We start from the raw sequence: 19638 nt of genomic DNA, 5'->3' as shown, positions 1-19638 counted from the left end.
AGGTATTTGAGAATATTATACCAACTACATATTGGGATAAGATCTTGGAGATGGAAATACACCTTTAAGCTAGAACTCACCTAGCTCACATAGTGCTCCTTTTGTCAGTGACACTCACATAGCTCTCCCCAGCAGCTTTTAAGAGAAACACACACACAAGAAAATAAGTACTTAATACACTGCCGATCTGCAAGTTTTCCCACCTACAAAGAATGGAGATTTTTATCATAGGTACACTTCACGTGTGAGAGACAGAATCTTAAATTTTGTTTTTTTAAATAAAAATCCAGAAAAATCACATTGTATGATTTTTACATATTTCCTGCAATAAAATGCAAATTAGTAGAGCATCGTGTATATGCGAGTATAAGCCGACCTGAATATAAGCCGAGGCACCTAATGTTTCCACACAAAACTGGGAAGACGTATTGACTCGAGTATAAGCAGAGGGTGGGAAATGCAGCAGCAGGAGTCGAAATAAAATGGACCAACTCCTAAAATATATACAGCTCTGGCAAAAATTAAGAGACCACTGCAAAATTTTCATTTTCTCAGATTTCTCTCTTTATAGGCATATTTGAGTAAAATGTACATTGTTGTTTTATTCTATAAACTACTGACATGTCTCCGAAATTCAAAGCTAAAAATGTAGTATTTATTTGCAGTAAATGAGAAATCGTCAAAATAAAAAAAGAAACAGTGCTTTCAGACCTCAAATAATGGAAAGAAAAGTTCTTATTCATATAGAAACAACAATACTCATGTTTTAACTCAGGAAGAGGTCAGAAATCAATATTTGGTGGAATAACCATGATTTTTAATCCCAGCTTTCATGCGTCTTGGCATGCTTTCCACCAGTCTTTCACACTGTTTTTGGGCGACCTTATGCCACTCCTGGCTCAAATGTAAGCAGTTCTTCTTTGCTTGATGGCTTGTGACTATCCCATCTTCTTCTTGATTACGTTCCAGATGTTTTCAATGGGGTTCAGGTCTGGAGATTGGGCTGACCATGACAGGGTCTTGATGTGGTGCTCCTTCATCCACACATTGATTGACCTAGCTGTGTGGCATGGGGCATTGTCCTGCTGGAAAAACCAGTCCTCAGAGTTGGGGAACATTGCCTGAGCAGAAGGATGCAAGTGTTTTTTCAAGGATAACCTTGTATGCGGCTTGATTCATACGTCCTTCGCAAAGATTAACCTGCCTAATTCCAGCCTTGCTGAAGCATCCCCAGATCATCACCGATCCTCCACCAAATTTCACAGTGGGTGCAAGACACTGTGGCTTGTATGCCTCTCCAGGTCTCCGTTTAACCATTAGACAACCAGGTGTTGGGCAAAGCTGAAAATTAGACTCAGAAGATTACCTTACTCCAGTCCTCTTTGGTTCAGCCTGGCTCTCCTTTGTTTCTCATTGATGAAAGGCTTTTTTTCTAGCTGTACATGACTTGATGCCTGCCTCTAGGAGCCTGTTATGAACTGTTCTTGCCGTACACTTCACCTCAGCTGCCATTTGCCATTCCTTTTGTAGATCACTTGATGTCATCCTGCGGTTGCTGAGTGACATTCGAATAAGATGACGGTCATCCCGGTCAGTGGAGAGTCGCTTTCGCCCTCTGCCGGTCTGTAGCTTTGTTGTCCCCAATGTCTGCTGCTTGACCTTGTTGTAATGGACTGCCGTCTTCGAAATTTTAAGGATGGAGGCAATATGATGCTCACTGTATCCCCCTGCTAGTAAATCCAGAATTGAGCCCTTTTCCTCACTCAAGACTTTTCTTTTCAACTCCTTTGGCATGGTTAAAAGTTATTTTTTCATTCAAATTACTTTTGGGCTATTCCTAGCACTTGTTTTGCCATTCAGCTTGTCCTATTGTAAGAGGATTGTGAAGACCACAGCAGTGTTTTTTATACTTTCCCTCGTTACATAAGATTTGGTTCAGGTGATCACCTAATCAAAAGCACATTAAGTAGAATGAGGTATACTTTGGTTGGAATTCAACGGACACTGGAATGGAATGTGGAATGGCTGTCAGACATGTAGAGATGGGGATTTTTAGAAAACTATGCAGTGGTCTCTTAATTTTTGCCAGAGCTGTAATAAATTGGGTACAGTAGTTCAATGCAGTTTGTGGGGAATATTTTTTCATAAGAATTTGGGAAAGTTATGAAATGTCCTATAAATGTCTGTCCTATTCCTGATCTAAGGGTCTAGACTTTTAGCTGAGATGAATCTGTGCTACAGTAAATTTATCACTTAAACATGAGCCATGTATGAGGGAGTCAGTGTCATGGAAATTGAGAAGTCAGAGGTTTGGCTTACCGACTCCACAGCCCTGCTGGGTAGGACATTTCCCTCTAAAATCTCTTGATAATTCTCTGATTTCATGACTCCTGTGATACGGCCAAGGCCTTCAGTACCAGACGATGCAAAGCAACCCCACAGCATTATGGATCCTCCACCATGCTTAACTGTTGGTAAGGTGTTCTTTTCTTTATAAGCTTCATTGCGCAGTCAGCAAACAAAACTGTTCTTTGCATTGCCAAAAAGCTCTATTTTTGTTTCGTCTGTCCACAGAACATTTTTCCCAGAAGGATTGTGGTTTGACAAGGTACTCTTTGGCAAAGATCAGTGGTTCCTTTTTACATCTTTTCTTCAGCAATTGTTTCTTTCTTGGCCTTTGCCCATAAAGCTCTGTTTGGTTTAATGTGTGGTGTATGTTACTTGTTGAAACCATGACCCCAGACTGTTCCAGGTTGTCCTTCGGGTCTTTGGATGTTTGACGTGGTGTTCGCCCCCCCCCAACCTTCAAAAGACATCTCTTGTCAATTTTCCTCTTTCCCCCCTACGCCCTGGGAGGTTCTTGATGGTTCAATGCGTGGCAAACTTCTTAATAAGATTGCGCACTGTTGAAACTGGGATACCAAGGTCTTTGGAGATGGCCTTATACCCTTTGGAAGTCTTGTGTTTGCTAATAGCAGTTCTGATGTCCTCAGACAGCTCCTTTGTCTTCGTTATTGTGACAAAGGAACAGGGCCTACCATGTGGCTTTTTAAAACACTGAAGTCATCATTCATTGGCTAATTCATGTCACATGGGCACCAACAATTAATCACAGGTGAATCTCTTTTGTGATTTACCACAGGCGAGTTAAAATGTGTTTCCTTACTAAATTAATGTAAAGGGTGCCAATACCAGTGACACAGCAATCTTTAGGTTTTTCTATTTTCCCTCCCATTGTTTTTTTGTTTTAAAATTATTTTTATCATTTGCTCTTTTGTTTTTAACACGAGTGCTCAATACAAAAAAAACTTTCACTTGATTTATTTTTTCAGGAGATATTCCAACTTCATGGGTGCCAATAATGATGAGCAGGGCTGTATATGCCAGGAAGGAGCCCAAGGTGGGGGACGTTACAACTAGTATGTTCTTATAGGATTAGAACGCTACAAGGGTATATGCATCTGACCAAGGACATAGCATAGCAGAACAATTAGGGTTAGACTATAGTTTTTATCAGTCATCATCAATGCACAAATATCTCACAGTAGTAAAGAGATAAGATCTGTGGTTTTCCTATTGTAGCACACAGCGGTAATATTAGTACTCATTGCTTTATAGATAGAACAGTACTGGAGATGGTGTAACAGCTATCGCTGATAACATCTGACCACTGGATTGTGTAGGATACAAGCGGGCAGCGCACAGAAAGCAAAACAGATTTTAGAAAAGACAAAAAAAAAAAAATATATATATATATACATATACACACACACATACATCAGCTCGCCACCAATACTATAGATGTAAAAAACTAAATGTTTGTGTGATGCACGGAATCTCCAGACCAATGTCCTCAAGTAGCAGCTAGAGGTGCTAGATTACAATTATTCCAGATTTTAGAAAACCTCATTTCCTAAATAATGAACTAAAGGGGAGAATTTATAAAGAGGGTTTTTTTCGTGGCAGTTTTTTAGATCAATACGCGTGCTCGTCATGCTGACTTTGGCAAACAATTATAAATTTTGTACAACAGACAATGTCGGTGTGTACAAGATAATAAAATAATATATTTTATGTCACCGTAACCCAGGAGAACAGCTGCAAAACCATTTAGAAACTTTCTGAAGTTAAGATCATATGTGGCAGGTCTGTGGTCATCAGGCACATTGTGTCCACAGTTCCCGATAAAAGAAAATGGACATGCTGGGGGGCAAAAAAAAAAAATATTTGCTCATGTGATCTGGCCCATTTACATTTGCATTGGTCTGGGTGAATATGGGCAGAAGTTAAGTTCCTCTGAGCAGGCCCCTTCTATTGAGCCCCATAATGAAAGGGGTTTTCTGCTTTCAGAAAAGTGGTCCCCAAACACTCTAAAAAGATCAAAAACGACAAGTACTCACCACCTCCCCTGCATCCATCCAACGACGATGTGGTTGCAGCAGTAATGTCATATTGACAGCTGCAGCCAATCACAGAGCTCAGCGGCTATACCAAGGTAGACGGCACAAGAGACTGAGCTCAATGATTGGCTACAGAGGTGATGCACTCTGTCAACATTATGCCAACGCAGCAGTGAACACCTGTCGCTGGACCCAGGTAGAGTTGCCAACTTGACCTTTTATTATTTTATGGACAGCTCATCAAAAAATCACGGACAGACAATATTTTTTAAGGAGACATTGGAAAACCATAATAAATCACTATGATTAAAAGTGATCCATGTCTACAGCCCATAATTCTGATATGAAGACATCAGCTGCACTCACAGTAACAACAATCTGTATAAGTTTCTTCAACTTCAAAAAAAAAAAAAAAAAAATCACGGATGCCTTAAATTTATTTTACGACCAGGGCAAATATTTTTACGGACAGTCCTAGTCATTCATTGCTACAAGCCTAACTGGTTTGTGCTACCAGGAAGGAGACGTCACCAGCCTGCTTGCATCCTGGAGACACCGTGCCAGAAATACCAAGCAGAGACTTCATAACATCTGGGACAGTCAGAACAGCCGACACCAGCGGGCAGTGCAGCTATCCAGCCTGTATACCAGGCTGCGGTGCGTCTGAGAACAGAAATATCATGCCTCTAGTCTGAATGCCCCAATCCCTCATTTTATTATTCCAAGTCAGCTAAAATTAAAAGTAAAGACTAATTTGCAAATAGTCTTGTAGGGTTTATCCCATCACTTCTGCACTGGGAGATGTCAGGTGCTGCTGGCACTGCGTACAATGCTCGTGGCCTGCGGGTATTGAGCTCCTGCCTGGTAATTAGAATAGGACATCCGCACATCAGCCCCGACTCACACCTTCCAATGCTGAATAATGAAATGAATAATAATAGGGGTTTACACTTTGTTAAAAAGTGGACGATAGGGTGGGGGAAGACAGATAAAATAAATTACTAATAAGATGAAGCCTTCTCAGTTCCAGAGATGTTGCTCCTGTGCATCCCTCTGGTCTTTGTGTTCTTGGCTATAGCAAATTGTCTTATAGCACAAATAAAAGCTGCAGCCAATCATTGGTCTTGTACTTCTGATTGGCTGCAGCGGTCACGTGTGGTACATAGCATATTGTCACTGTATCCAAGAGGGAAGTTTCATTAAATATCCTTGCCCCCAACTTGGAAAATCCTTCAATTCAAAATACTTCAGTTTTAAGACCATCTCCTATTCCACCCGTCCCCTACTTCTTTATAACCTACCAAATGTAAGCTGCTAAGAATTAGTGGGCAGATGGAAGAAAGTATGTTTGCAGCGCAAAATAGCGTTTAAGTCTGTAACCATGGAAACACATAGCTATACCTAGGAACTGTAGACACAAAAAAATTAAAGAGATTGTCCAGGTATCTAATATTGGGGACTTATTCTTCGGATAGGTTATCAATATCAGATTCATGGGGGTCAGCAACTTGGCAGCCACACTGAACAGCTGTCATCAGGTCCAACAGTGGCCGGATGGAAACGTTCAATGGAGCCAAAAAGAGAATAGAAGCTGATCTGCATTATCTGGTAGTGACTGCTACACATGGAACGGGCCTGTCCTCTACAGCTCAGTTCAATGTGTAGCAGCCGCTGCCAGGTGCTGCAGATCAGATCCTATTGTCTGTTCTGTCCACCTCTGTTCGGTGTTTACATCCAGTGGCGTTGACAACAGCTGATTGGTGGGATTGCCGGGTGTCAGACCCCCTCTGACATGATATTAATGACCCATTAGAAGGATAAGTGGTTATTAGATGCCCGGACAATCCCTTCAGGGGGCTGTTTGCAATTCCCTTTAGAAACACTGGAAAAGTCAAAATTTGGTTGTGAAGACGGACTCGTTTTAAAGGGGAAAATACTGTAGGCGTGCAATATGGTCCTAGCGGTATATTATTACTCACTATGGGGTACACACTATATATACACAATCAGTAGTGGGATGAACTTGGCCGAACATCACATTGCCTAACTACACCTTCCATTACAAGCAATAACCCGGTGTCCCTATAAAATAAAGGTAGTTGTAGTGGTGACACAGTACATGACAGGACCTGGCAGCATAAATACACTGATAGGTAGTGGAGGGTTTACATTGTGAGCCTCAGAGGAGACAGCGACTAAGCACAACCTCTGTAGAGCGCCACAGAGCATGTTGGCGCTATAGGTGTAATGAGGAAACGTCTAATAATCCAGGCAGACAGGAGGGCGCAGTGCACACCACACAGGACTAACGCCATGGAATCACTGACTCAGCTCTGCTCCATACACACACAGAGCCCTGCGGCAGTCACACAGCACTAGCAGGATTAGACAGGGGGTATAGGATACAACGCCATACTACAGGTAGAACAGACAGGCTGACGTACCGGCACCGCACTCACCGGGCACCGCACCGACCCCGCACATCTGCTCCCTCTCAGAGGGGGCGTGTCCTGGCTGCAGTCACATGACCGCTCTCCGGGAGTGTTTCAGGACGAAGCGGAACATGATGGGGTCCCCGGAGCTCCCCGTGTGTCTGTGGCTGATCTGCTCCGTCCTAGTGGCTGACAGTAAGAACGTGCTGCTGATCATCGGTGAGCACCGGCTGCCCCCGGTACTAGGGTTCTCCGCACTCTGCACAATATGTACACGGGCTGCCATAATATAGGAGAGCGGAGGACCTGTGATGACGTCATGACCACGTGATCAGATTGCAGGCTGTGCTGGGGGGGGGGGGGGGGTTACATGTAGCCCTTTCCTGGGTGTATGAAAGTGGCCCTGTGAGCAGGTGATAGATGTGGGCTGCCCTGCATTACATTACACACACAGCTCTGCCCTACATTACACACACAGCTCTGCCCTGCATTACATTACATTACACACACAGCTCTGCCCTGCATTACATTACATTACACACACAGCTCTGCCCTGCATTACATTACATTACACACACAGCTCTGCCCTGCATTACATTACACACACAGCTCTGCCCTGCATTACATTACATTACACACACAGCTCTGCCCTGCATTACACACACAGCTCTGCCCTGCATTACATTACATTACACACACAGCTCTGCCCTGCATTACATTACATTACACACACAGCTCTGCCCTGCATTACATTACATTACACACACAGCTCTGCCCTGCATTACATTACACACACAGCTCTGCCCTGCATTACATTACATTACACACACAGCTCTGCCCTGCATTACATTACACACACAGCTCTGCCCTACATTACACACACAGCTCTGCCCTGCATTACATTACATTACACACACAGCTCTGCCCTGCATTACATTACACACACAGCTCTGCCCTACATTACACACACAGCTCTGCCCTGCATTACATTCCACACACAGTTCTGCCCTGCATTACATTCCACACACAGCTCTGCCCTGCATTACATTCCACACACAGCTCTGCACTACATTACATTCCACACACTGCTCTGCCCTGCATTACATTCCACACACAGCTCTGCCCTGCATTACATTCCACACACAGCTCTGCCCTGCATTACGTTCCACACACAGCTCTGCCCTGCATTACGTTCCACACACAGCTCTGCCCTACATTACGTTCCACACACAGCTCTGCACTACATTACGTTCCACACACAGCTCTGCACTACATTACGTTCCACACACAGCTCTGCCCTACATTACGTTCCACACACAGCTCTGCCCTACATTCCACACACAGCTCTGCCCTGCATTACATTCCACACACAGCTCTGCCCTGCATTACGTTCCACACACAGCTCTGCACTACATTACGTTCCACACACAGCTCTGCCCTACATTACACACACAGCTCTGCCCTGCATTACATTACATTACACACACAGCTCTGCCCTACATTACACACACAGCTCTGCCCTGCATTACATTACATACACAGCTCTGCCCTGCATTACGTTCCACACACAGCTCTGCCCTGCATTACGTTCCACACACAGCTCTGCCCTACATTACGTTCCACACACAGCTCTGCACTACATTACGTTCCACACACAGCTCTGCCCTACATTACGTTCCACACACAGCTCTGCCCTACATTCCACACACAGCTCTGCCCTGCATTACATTCCACACACAGCTCTGCCCTGCATTACGTTCCACACACAGCTCTGCACTACATTACGTTCCACACACAGCTCTGCCCTACATTACGTTCCACACACAGCTCTGCCCTACATTCCACACACAGCTCTGCCCTGCATTACATTCCACACACAGCTCTGCCCTGCATTACATTCCACACACAGCTCTGCCCTGCATTACGTTCCACACACAGCTCTGCCCTGCATTACGTTCCACACACAGCTCTGCCCTGCATTACGTTCCACACACAGCTCTGCCCTACATTACGTTCCACACACAGCTCTGCCCTACATTCCACACACAGCTCTGCCCTGCATTACATTCCACACACAGCTCTGCCCTGCATTACGTTCCACACACAGCTCTGCACTACATTACGTTCCACACACAGCTCTGCCCTACATTACACACACAGCTCTGCCCTGCATTACATTACATTACACACACAGCTCTGCCCTACATTACACACACACAGCTCTGCCCTGCATTACATTACACACATAGCTCTGCCCTACATTACACACACAGCTCTGCCCTGCATTACATTACACACACAGCTCTGCCCTACATTCCACACACAGCTCTGCTCTGCATTACATTCCACACACAGCTCTGCCCTGCATTACATTCCACACACAGCTCTGCACTACATTACATTCCACACACAGCTCTGCCCTGCATTACATTCCACACACAGCTCTGCCCTGCATTACATTCCACACACAGCTCTGCCCTGCATTACATTCCACACACAGCTCTGCCCTGCATTACATTCCACACACAACTCTGCCCTGCATTACACGCACAGCTCTGCCCTACATTACACACACAGCTCTGCCCTGCATTACATTACACACACAGCTCTGCCCTACATTACACACACAGCTCCTCCCTGCATTACATTACACACACAGCTCTGCCCTACATTCCACACACAGCTCTGCCCTGCATTACATTCCACACACAGCTCTGCCCTGCATTACATTCCACACACAGCTCTGCACTACATTACATTCCACACACAGCTCTGCACTACATTACATTCCACACACAGCTCTGCCCTGCATTACATTCCACACACAGCTCTGCCCTGCATTACATTCCACACACAGCTCTGCCCTGCATTACATTCCACACACAGCTCTGCACTACATTACATTCCACACACAGCTCTGCCCTGCATTACACGCACAGCTCTGCCCTACATTACACACACAGCTCTGCCCTGCATTACATTACACACACAGCTCTGCCCTGCATTACATTCCACACACAGCTCTGCACTACATTACATTCCACACACAGCTCTGCACTACATTACATTCCACACACAGCTCTGCCCTGCATTACATTCCACACACAGCTCTGCCCTGCATTACATTCCACACACAGCTCTGCCCTGCATTACATTCCACACACAGCTCTGCACTACATTACATTCCACACACAGCTCTGCCCTGCATTACGTTCCACACACAGCTCTGCCCTGCATTACATTACACACACAGCTCTGCCCTACATTACACACACAGCTCTGCCCTGCACTACATTACATTACACACACAGCTCTGCACTACATTACATTCCACACACAGCTCTGCACTACATTACATTACACACACAGCTCTGCCCTGCATTACATTACACACACAGCTCTGCACTACATTGTATACATTACACACAGCTTAGGTTTTTATTTTAATCACTAGATGGTGCCATATAATGAATGCCGCTTATTCTGGGGACAGAGGACTGTGTGGTGCTGCCACTATGCACACTGATCAAATCCATCATCTCTACTAACCACTGATTCTATTCAGTCTGGATTTCATACAAAATCCTACAGGGATGTCTAAACTTCTGAACTTGGAATCCCGCTGCCCCATTATTACCCCATCATAATATTTATCAAAATTGCAGCCAGTGTTCCCATCACAGGGACTGTCTGTCCTAATCTGTGATTTGTTACTTAAAGGGGTTGTCCAGTGAAAACATATGACCACCCATCTTGTTATCACCTGCACTAATTGGCAAGACGGGAAATTTTTATCCCTGAAGGGGCAATTTTATCCTCATTACAAAATGGAGCAGCAGGAGGGATGCTGCTCTATTCATTATGTGGCTGCAGGAAATAGTCGAGTGCAGCACTTAGCCGCCCCATGGGGAATGAATGAAGCCGCGGTTCAGCATGTGCAATGTCTCTTCATTCTAATGGCAATAAAAAATTCCCCGTTCAACTGATTGGGGTAGGTCCGGCAGTCAGGCCCCGCGAGTCGGCAAGTTATCACCTAAACCGCAGATAGGTGATAACATTTCACTGGAGAACCCCTTTAAGGCTTCATTTCCTAGCCAGTATCTAGAGCGTAAAGCCTCCTGAGTGCTTAATTGAAGGTTTGACTATATATGGCAGATGGTCCATATTGCCTTCTGATCTCACTTTTTCATCTTTAGAAATTGGCTGCTGCAATCAGGCACTTCCACAAGGAAAGTGTTCTTAAAAGTTACACGCATGCCCCCTCGAATGCCCTCTAGGTGGACCAGCTCCAATTGAATTGCTTTGATTATCCATGACTTCTAAGAACACTCTCCACCTTGTGAGGTATTTTCTGAAGATGAAAAAGGGCCAGAATGCATAATCGGCAGCTTCAACATTTTTCAGGTGTATATATTGACTACATGTTTACCATGTAGAGTAAAGGAGGACCTGTCCCCAGTAGGGATGAGCGAATCCAAACTGCAAAGTTCGGGGGTCGTACTAGACACCTAGTGTCTGGTGCTGAACTCCAAACACGAACTTCTCCAGGAAGTATTTTTTGTCTCCCCCCCCCCCCCCCTTTAATAACCAGCAAAGGCAAAGCAGAAAGCTGTGCGCTGATATTAATAGGCTGGGACGCTCCATGGATATTGGCTCTTTCCGAGCATAATAAGTGTATGTGCACACTGTCGGCCAATTTTTTTTTTTTCACCTGCGGACTTTCCTCATAGAGGTTAGGTCTATGGGGAAAAGCCCACATGCGGACCCACAGGAGAAATTGACGTGCTGCGGTTTGGAAAGACGCGTCACATGTCAGTTTCCGCGGGTGAGCCGCAGACGCATAGTGGACATGGGATTTCTACAAATCCCATCCACTATGCTGGAACAGCTGGCCGCTGCGGGTTTGACACGGCATAACACGCAGCTTCTAACCCGCAGCGGCTCCTGACCATGGGAACATACCCTAAGACTGTAGCATGTCATTTTCTCCGGCGGGTCCCCATGCAAGCTTTCCCCATAGACCTAACCTCTATGAGGAAAGTCCGCAGGTGAAAAAAAAAAAATGGCGCCGCTCATTTGCATAAAATGAGTGGAAGCCGCCGGCAGCTATTCCGCTGTGTCGGGGCCGCAGACGACTCCGGTCAGTGTGCACATACCGTGAAACCAGCTCACAGCTGTCTGCTTTTCCTTGGCTGGTTATTAAAAATAGTGGGGGACACCACGCCATTTTTTCCATTTCTTTGTTAACAAGTACGGTAAACTACACACACAAGGCACTGCTCCACTTGGAGCCCTGCCTCCTGGTTCATGGTTACTATGACCATTTTACAGCACCAAAGCTTGGGTCCCCATTGACTTATATGGGTTTCGGGGTCAAGTTCTGGTACCCAAATTAAACTTTTGACTAAAGTTCGGACGAACCCGAATTTGCACGGGTCCGCTCATCCCCAGCCACCAGGTTAAAAGTGGCCAGTTTATGCTTTTAGTTTATTTTTATTGCTCCCGTGATATCCCCGTGATATTTATTTTTTTAAATCTGCCATACAGTTGTAGAGATATTGGCCTTTTTACTAAGTGCAATTTATTTTTCTTTTTACCAACGGACGTGCTCACTGGTTAATAATGCAGATCAGCCTAAAAACACGCCCACCCCCGAGAATTCTGAGAGCCACGCCCCCTTGTAAAGTCCAAAAAATTTGCACTTACTAAAAAGGCCCATATCTGTGGAACTATATATGGTGGATTTACAAAAAAATGATTAATTAGGAATAAACTAATTGCAGAAGCTGGCATTTTTGAAGTGTGACAGGTCTTTTTTTAATTTTCATCTTACATTGCTTTAAAGGGAATCTGTCAGCAGGTTTTTGCTATTTAATTTGAGAGCATCATAATATGCGATGCAAGAGCCTGACTCCGAATATGTGTATCTTATTAGGCGGTGTGTTGTAGTTTCAATACAATCAGTATTTTATCAGCAGCAGATTAACACTGCCAGGACTACATCTCAAGACCACCGGGGCATAAATGTATACAAGTGCCGCCCGCGAACTTTAAAAAAGGAGGTTCGAATACACACAGAGGGGCCGCGGCAGAGCCAAAAATCCTGCTCACAGTCTCGCTCCAATGTACAAAAAGGATATTACACCAAAACTTCTAGTTTGAATTAAACAAGAACCAGAATGTGGATTTCTTCCCTATAGATATCTATTAAATCAGTATATTAGCACCATTATGGCCATATCTTGATTTCAACACACTAAATCGAGATGACAGTTTCCCTTTAAAGCGTACCAGAATAACAGCATGGTCTTACTGCCCCTATCAACAAGACAAAACTGTTTTTATTGCACATACTAGTATTATATGTCCAGGAACTGTCAAAGTTCTTACGCTCTGTGACTTGCCATGCAATCATTTCCTCTTTATCAGAATTCTGCTGGACTCATAGGTACTGGAACATCCATTAACTCGCTTCCCTAAATGCATTGTGCTTGCTATTTTTTTTTTTAGAGGTGGGTAGGACAACAAAATTATCTGAGTTAAAGTTGTCTGGTATAGTAAGTTCTTTAAATTCTTCTTCTTTTTATCCATATCAGGGGATGACGCGGGCTTTGAGAGTGATGTTTATAACAACACAGCCATACAGACACCACACCTCAGAGAGCTAGCAAGGAAAAGTGTGATCTTCAAGAATGCATTCACTTCTGTCAGCAGCTGTTCCCCTAGTAGGGGAGCAATCCTGACAGGTCTGCCTCAGGTGACATCTTTATTAACTACCTAATATATAGTATAATGATATACTAATATACAGTCATGGCCGAAAGTGTTAGCACTCTTGAAATTGTTTCAAAAAATGAAGTATTTCTCCCAGAAAATTATTGCAATCACACATGTTTTGTTATACACGTTTATTTCCTTTGTGTGTATTGGAACAACACAAAAAAACAGAGGAAAAAAAGGCACGATGGACATCATTTCACACAAAACCCCAAAAATGGGCCGCACAAAATTATTGGCACCTTTTTCAAAATTGTGGGTAATCTCACCTGTGGCAAGTAACAGGTGTGGGCAGTATGAAAATCACACCTGAAACCAGATGGAAAGGGGAGAAGTTAACTCAATCTTTGCATTGTGTGTCTGTGTGTGCCACACTAAGCATGTAGAACAGAAAGAGGAGAAGAGAACTGTCTGAGGACTTGAGAACCAAATGTGTTGAACAATATCAGTAATCTCAAGGTTACAAGTCCATCTCCAGAGATCTTGATGCTCCTTTGTCCACCACGGTGCGCAACATAATCAAGAAGTTTACAACCCATGGCACTATAGCTAATCTCCCTGGATTTGGACAGCAGAGAAATATTGATGAATGGTTGCAATGCAGGATAATCCGGATGGTGGATAAGCATCCCCAATCAAGTTCCAAAGAAATTCAAGATGTCCTGCTGGCTTAGGGTGCATCAGTGTCAGTGCAAACTATGGCTGGAGACCCAGGAGGACCCCACTGCTGACACTGAGACGTAAAAAAGCTAGACTGCAGTTTTGCCAAAATGTATGTGAGTAAGCCAAAATCCTCGTGGGAAAGCGTCTTGTGGACAGATGAGACCAAGATAGAGCTTTTTGGTAAAGCACATCATCCTACTGTTTACTGAAAACGGAATGAGGCCTAAAAAGAAAGAAAACAGTACCTGCAGCCAAGGCTGTGGAGTTGGTGTTCATTTTGATGGAGTCGAAATTGGAGTCAGTATAAAATGGACCGACTCCTAAAATATATAATAAATTGGGTACAGTAGTACAATGCAGTATGTGCTGTAAATGTTTTGGGAAAGTTATGAAATGTCCTATTGTTAAATATACTTATTTTTGTATATTTATTTATACAGGACTGTTTACCAGATGCGATTCTTCAAAGAACATGTCACAATAAATCTTCTAAAAAAAAAAAATAAAAAATGTAACGGTTTATTCGATTGTCCATCAAAAAGAATCATTGTAGCAAAATAAAATAATTGAAGTAGTAATTACAAAGAAATTGTCCATTTGTCCATAATTAGAATGGTAGGTTGCGTCTGTCTGTGTCGAGCACGTGTCCGGGCCTTCATGTCAGCTGCTCAGTGTGCAGATCCTCCGAGCTGTGTCAGTGTGAAGTGCAAAGGCAAACCCCCTCTGTGTCTCACGTGGGTTACATATGTCCCACATAGCACCTGTTTTTCATATATGGCCTTAACCATCTACCCTGAGCTAAATGAACAAGAATAGCCTGAATGTCATGCCAGCTAAAAACCTACCACGAGGCTGATGCAATCTAGCTAGTACAGAATTGAGATTAGAAATCAATATTTGATTATTTAACGCATATAAATGTCAGTTCTAGTCCTGATCTAAGGATTTAGGCTTTTAGTTGAGATGAATCTGTGCTGCACTTTATGTACACGCTCAGTAGTGAGGCAGTGGTGTGGAGTAGGAGTCAGGGAAATTGAGGAGTCAGTGGTTTGGCTTACCGACTCCACCGCCCTGCCTGCAGCCAAATATGGTGGAGGTTCAAAGATGTCTTGGGGTTGTTTTGCTGCCTCTGGCACTGGGAGCCTTTACTGTGTCCAAGGAAGCATGAAATTTGAAGATTACCAAAGGATTTTGGCTCGCAATGTAGTGCCAATGAGAGACATGGAGCAGTTTGCAAAAGAAGAGTGGTCAAATATTCCAGTTGAGAGGTGTAAGAAGCTTGTTGATGGTTATAGGAAGTGATTGATTGCAGTTATCTATTCCAAAGGGTATGCAACCGAATATTAAGTTGAGGGTGCCAATACTTTTGTCTGGCCCTTTTTTGGGGTGTGTGTGTAAAATCATGTCCAATTTGCTTTGTTTCTCTGTTATTTTGTGTTGTTCCAATACACACAAAGGAAATAAACATGTATAACAAAACATGTAATTGCAATAATTTTCTGGTAGAAATACTTAATTTTCTGGAATAATTTCAAGTTTGCCAACACTTTCGGCCATAACTGTATATAGTATGAAATGATCCCTTGTTTTTTTTATATAAATCTATAATATTGAAGTTATCCTCAGAGCTGTTGTGACACTTTTAGGCTGGGTGTTCACACTGCATTTTGTCATGTGGCTGACTCCACACCCGCATGCAGTGGCCAACGGCCCCACTATTTTTAGGATGGATTTTACTTTTTTGCTGTTTTGCTCAACTTTGTTCTCCTTTTTTGCCGACCTTTGTTGGATGACATCTGGCCATGACTCTCGGGAACTAAAGGACAGATGACCACAACTTCTAAACATTTTTTTAGACATGAAACTAGAAGAAATGGCCATGTGATTGAATGTTGTAAGTAGGGATGAGCGAGTATGCTCGTTACTATTCGGTACTCGCCGAATAGTACGGTACTCGGGCTCCTCGTTACTCCCCGAGTTTCCTTGTGATTACTCGCTAGGAGTAACAAGTACAATGTAAGTCAATGGGAAATGCGAGTAAGCCGAGTAATTGTCTGCTGGAGTCTATAAAGCGGTCTGGGGGTTGAGGAAAAGGCTGAAATGGGTGCATGATTGTTTAAAAGCCGGCGGTAAAAAAACGCCGGCTTTTTAACAATCACTCAGCCCCATACTCGCTTCCCCGCATCCTCCCATCCCGGGAGCGGGGAGCATACATCGGGGAGCGCAGCACCGAATGGGAAAGCCGGCGGTGAAGTCTTTTCACTGCCGGCTTTCCCGCCAGTTATTTCAAATGAACAGCTGAAGTATCATCTGATGGTGATCAGCTGTTCATTTGAAGTAGCTGCGGTGCCCTCAGAGGGTTCATGTGAGTTCATGCTTGACTGCATGAACTCACATCAACTTTCCCACGGCCGCAGAGCTCAGCTACCTCTCTGGTAGAGAATCTCTACCAGAGATGTAGCTGAGCTAAAGAAGAAGACTCCATTGGACTACGTCAGGCGGAAGATAATTTTTTTAATAAAGATGGAGTCTCTAATTTTTTTTTTTGTTTTATTTCTAATAAAAAATTTATTTCTCTGTGTTGTGTTTTTTTTTTATATTTCACTTAGAAATTCATGACGGTCATGTCTAATATTGGCGTGACCCCATGAATTTCGGTCTTAGGGCCAGCTGATGATACAAAACTGGCCCTAACCCCTCGATTACCCAGTGAGCCACCGCACCAGGGCCCTGGATAAGTTGGGTACAGCGCCAGAAGATGGCGCTTCTATGAACGCGCCATTTTCTGGGGTGGCTGCGGACTGCAATTCGCAGCGGGGGGAGGTGGAGCAGAAAGCTTAGGCCTCCCTGCGCTGTGGATTCCAGCCCCCAGCTGCTTAGTTGTACCTGGCTGGACACAAAATAGGGTGAAGCCCCACGTCAATTTTTTTTTAAATTATTTCATGAAATTCATGAAATAATTAAAAAAAGGGCTTCCCGGTATTTTTGTTTCTAGCCAGGTACAAATAGGCAGCTGGGGGTTGGGGGCAGCCCGTTCCTGCCTGCTGTACCTGGCTGGCATACAAAAATATGGCAACTCCCACGTCAAAATTTTTTTGAAAAATTCATAAAAAAAAAAAAAAACTAATTTAGGGACTGCATCTTTATTAACCCCTCAAGTGGAGGGGTTAATAAAGATGCAGTCCCTAAATGTGTTTTTATTTTATTTTTTAATGCATTTTTCACCAAAAATTTGACGTGCGCTTCACCATATTTTTGTATGCCAGCTAGGTACAGCAGGCAGGAACGGGCTGCCCCCAACCCCCAGCTGCCTATTTGTACCTGGCTAGAAACAAAAATACAGGGAAGCCCTTTTTTTAATTATTTCATGAATTTCATTAAACAAAAAAAATTTGACGTGGGGCTTCGCCCTATTTTGTGTCCAGCCAGGTACAACTAGGCAGCTGGGGGCTGGAATCCGCAGCGCAGGGAGGCCCAAGCTTTCTGCCCCCCCTGTGAATTGCAGTCCGCAGCCACCCCAGAAAATGGCGCGTTCATAGAAGCGCCATTTTCTGGCGCTGTATCCAACTCATCCAGGGCCCTGGTGCGGTGGCTCACTGGGTAATAAAGGGGTTAGGGCCAGCTTTGTATTATCCGCTGGCCCTAAGCCCAAAATTCATGAGGTCACGCCAATATTAGACATGACCACCATGAATTTCTAGTAAAGTATTTAAAAAAAACACAACACATAGAAAAAAATATTTTATTAGAAATAAAACAAAAAAACACTTAGAGACTGCATCTTTATTAAAAAAAATTATCTTCCGTCCGATGTAGTCCAATGGAGTCTTCTTCTTTAGCTCAGCTACATCTCTGGTAGAGATTCTCTACCAGAGATGTAGCTGACCTGTGCGGCCATGGGAAAGTTGATGTGAGTTCATGCAGTCAAGCATGAACTCACATGAACCCTCTGAGGGCACCGCAGCTACTTCAAATGAACAGCTGATCAGCATCAGCTGATACCTCAGCTGTTCATTTGAAATAACCGGCAGGAAAGCCGGCAGTGAAAAGACTTCACCCCTGGCTTTCCCGTTTGGTGCTGCGCTCCCTGATGTACTCTCCCTTCTCCCCTGCTGCCTCCCATCCTGATCCTAAGTTAGGAGCGGGCGGGGAGCAAAGCACTAGGGAGTGTACATCAGGGAGCGGGGAGCGCAGCACCGAACGGGAAAGCCGGCGGTGAAGTCTTTTCACTGCCGGCTTCCCCGCCCTGGTCCTTCGCTCCCCTCCCGGTCCTAACTTAGGATCGGGATGGGAGGCGACGGGGGAGCGGAGGATCGGGAAGGGAGGCTGCGGGGAAGCGAGTATAGGGCTGAGTGATTGTTTAAAAGCCGGCGGCTTTTTACCGCCGGCTTTTAAACAATCATGCACCCATTTCAGCTCTTTCCTCAACCCCCAGACCTCTTTATAGGCTCCAGCAGACAATTACTCGGCTTACTCGCTTTTCCCATTGACTTACATTGGACTCGCTACTCGTAACGAGTACCCGAGTATTGGGACCTACTCTTTACGAGTATAGCGAGTCCGATTATCGATTATTTCACTACTCACTCATCCCTAGTCGTAAGCTGATCGTCTTTAACGGATACTTATTTAATTTTGGTTAATCAAGGTTTCCAAAGTGTTTGCTTCTGTTGTGATCGGTTACATACATATTTCTATGTTATTAATTATTAATTATGATATAAAATCTGTTGTACTTTCTGAATAAATTTAGATCAGAAGGTCATGACCTCCTTGTGGAAGTTAAAGGGGTATTCCCATCTCCAAGATCCTATCCCAACTTGTAGTAGGTGTAGTAATAATAATATTAGCAAATACCTCCAATTAGAAATTTAGTATAGTTCTTCTGGTTCCTATGTTGCTTACCCCATGTGCAGGGTATTGGAGTAGCTTATATCCTGCACATAGGGTAAGTGACATAGCGAATAAGAAGAACTATACTAAATTTCTAATTGGAGGTATTTGCTAAAATTATTAGTATTACACCTGCTACATATTGGGATAGGTTCTTGGAGATGGGAATACCCCTTAAAGAAACATATACCTTAATAATCTCAATAATTTGGCATCAGATAAATTCTATGACATTAAGCAATACCAGGGCAACTGAAAAAATGTCCCTTCATACTTTATGTATCTGATAGTAGAGTTCTTCTACCTACTTCAAATGGCAAACTTGCATGTTGCCTTTCAGCATGCCCGTGCCTGTGTTCTGCCAACAAATAAGTAGAGGTGCAAGTAAAAGTTGTGGATCTGTGTCTCACTAATAGGACAAGCCAGGGAAATCCCAAACAGAAACAAAATGGACAAGTTTCTTTATTGAACGT

At 43.9% G+C, this 19638-nt stretch overlaps 2 protein-coding genes across 4 annotated transcripts in view; one reads left to right on the top strand and one right to left on the bottom strand.

Moving 5' to 3' along the window:
* The window catches only part of SLC26A11 (solute carrier family 26 member 11), a 52313-nt gene extending 45176 nt beyond the window's left edge, over positions 1 to 7137 (bottom strand). For 2 of the 3 annotated variants that reach the window (XM_073684120.1, XM_073684122.1), the window contains exon 1: positions 6860 to 7137. The gene's annotated coding sequence lies outside the window, so the exon portion shown is untranslated. Of the gene's footprint in view, positions 1 to 6844 lie in introns of all 3 variants that reach the window. The other variant, XM_073684121.1, reaches the window with a different exon arrangement.
* SGSH (N-sulfoglucosamine sulfohydrolase) overlaps positions 6881 to 19638 on the top strand; it is a 34946-nt gene continuing 22188 nt past the window's right edge. Inside the window, exons 1-2 of the mRNA XM_073684123.1 lie at positions 6881 to 7051; positions 13429 to 13589. Coding sequence (XP_073540224.1) covers positions 6925 to 7051; positions 13429 to 13589 — 288 coding nt within the window. The 5' untranslated portion in view covers positions 6881 to 6924. The remainder of the gene's footprint in view (positions 7052 to 13428; positions 13590 to 19638) is intronic.

This window comes from Phyllobates terribilis, unplaced genomic scaffold (assembly GCF_046119375.1).
Source record: "Phyllobates terribilis strain yellow unplaced genomic scaffold, ASM4611937v1 Scaffold_5__5_contigs__length_657084704, whole genome shotgun sequence".
NCBI lineage: Eukaryota > Metazoa > Chordata > Amphibia > Anura > Dendrobatidae > Phyllobates > Phyllobates terribilis.
Note: the sequence above shows the minus strand (reverse complement) of the source record. Positions and strands in the feature narration are given on the sequence as shown.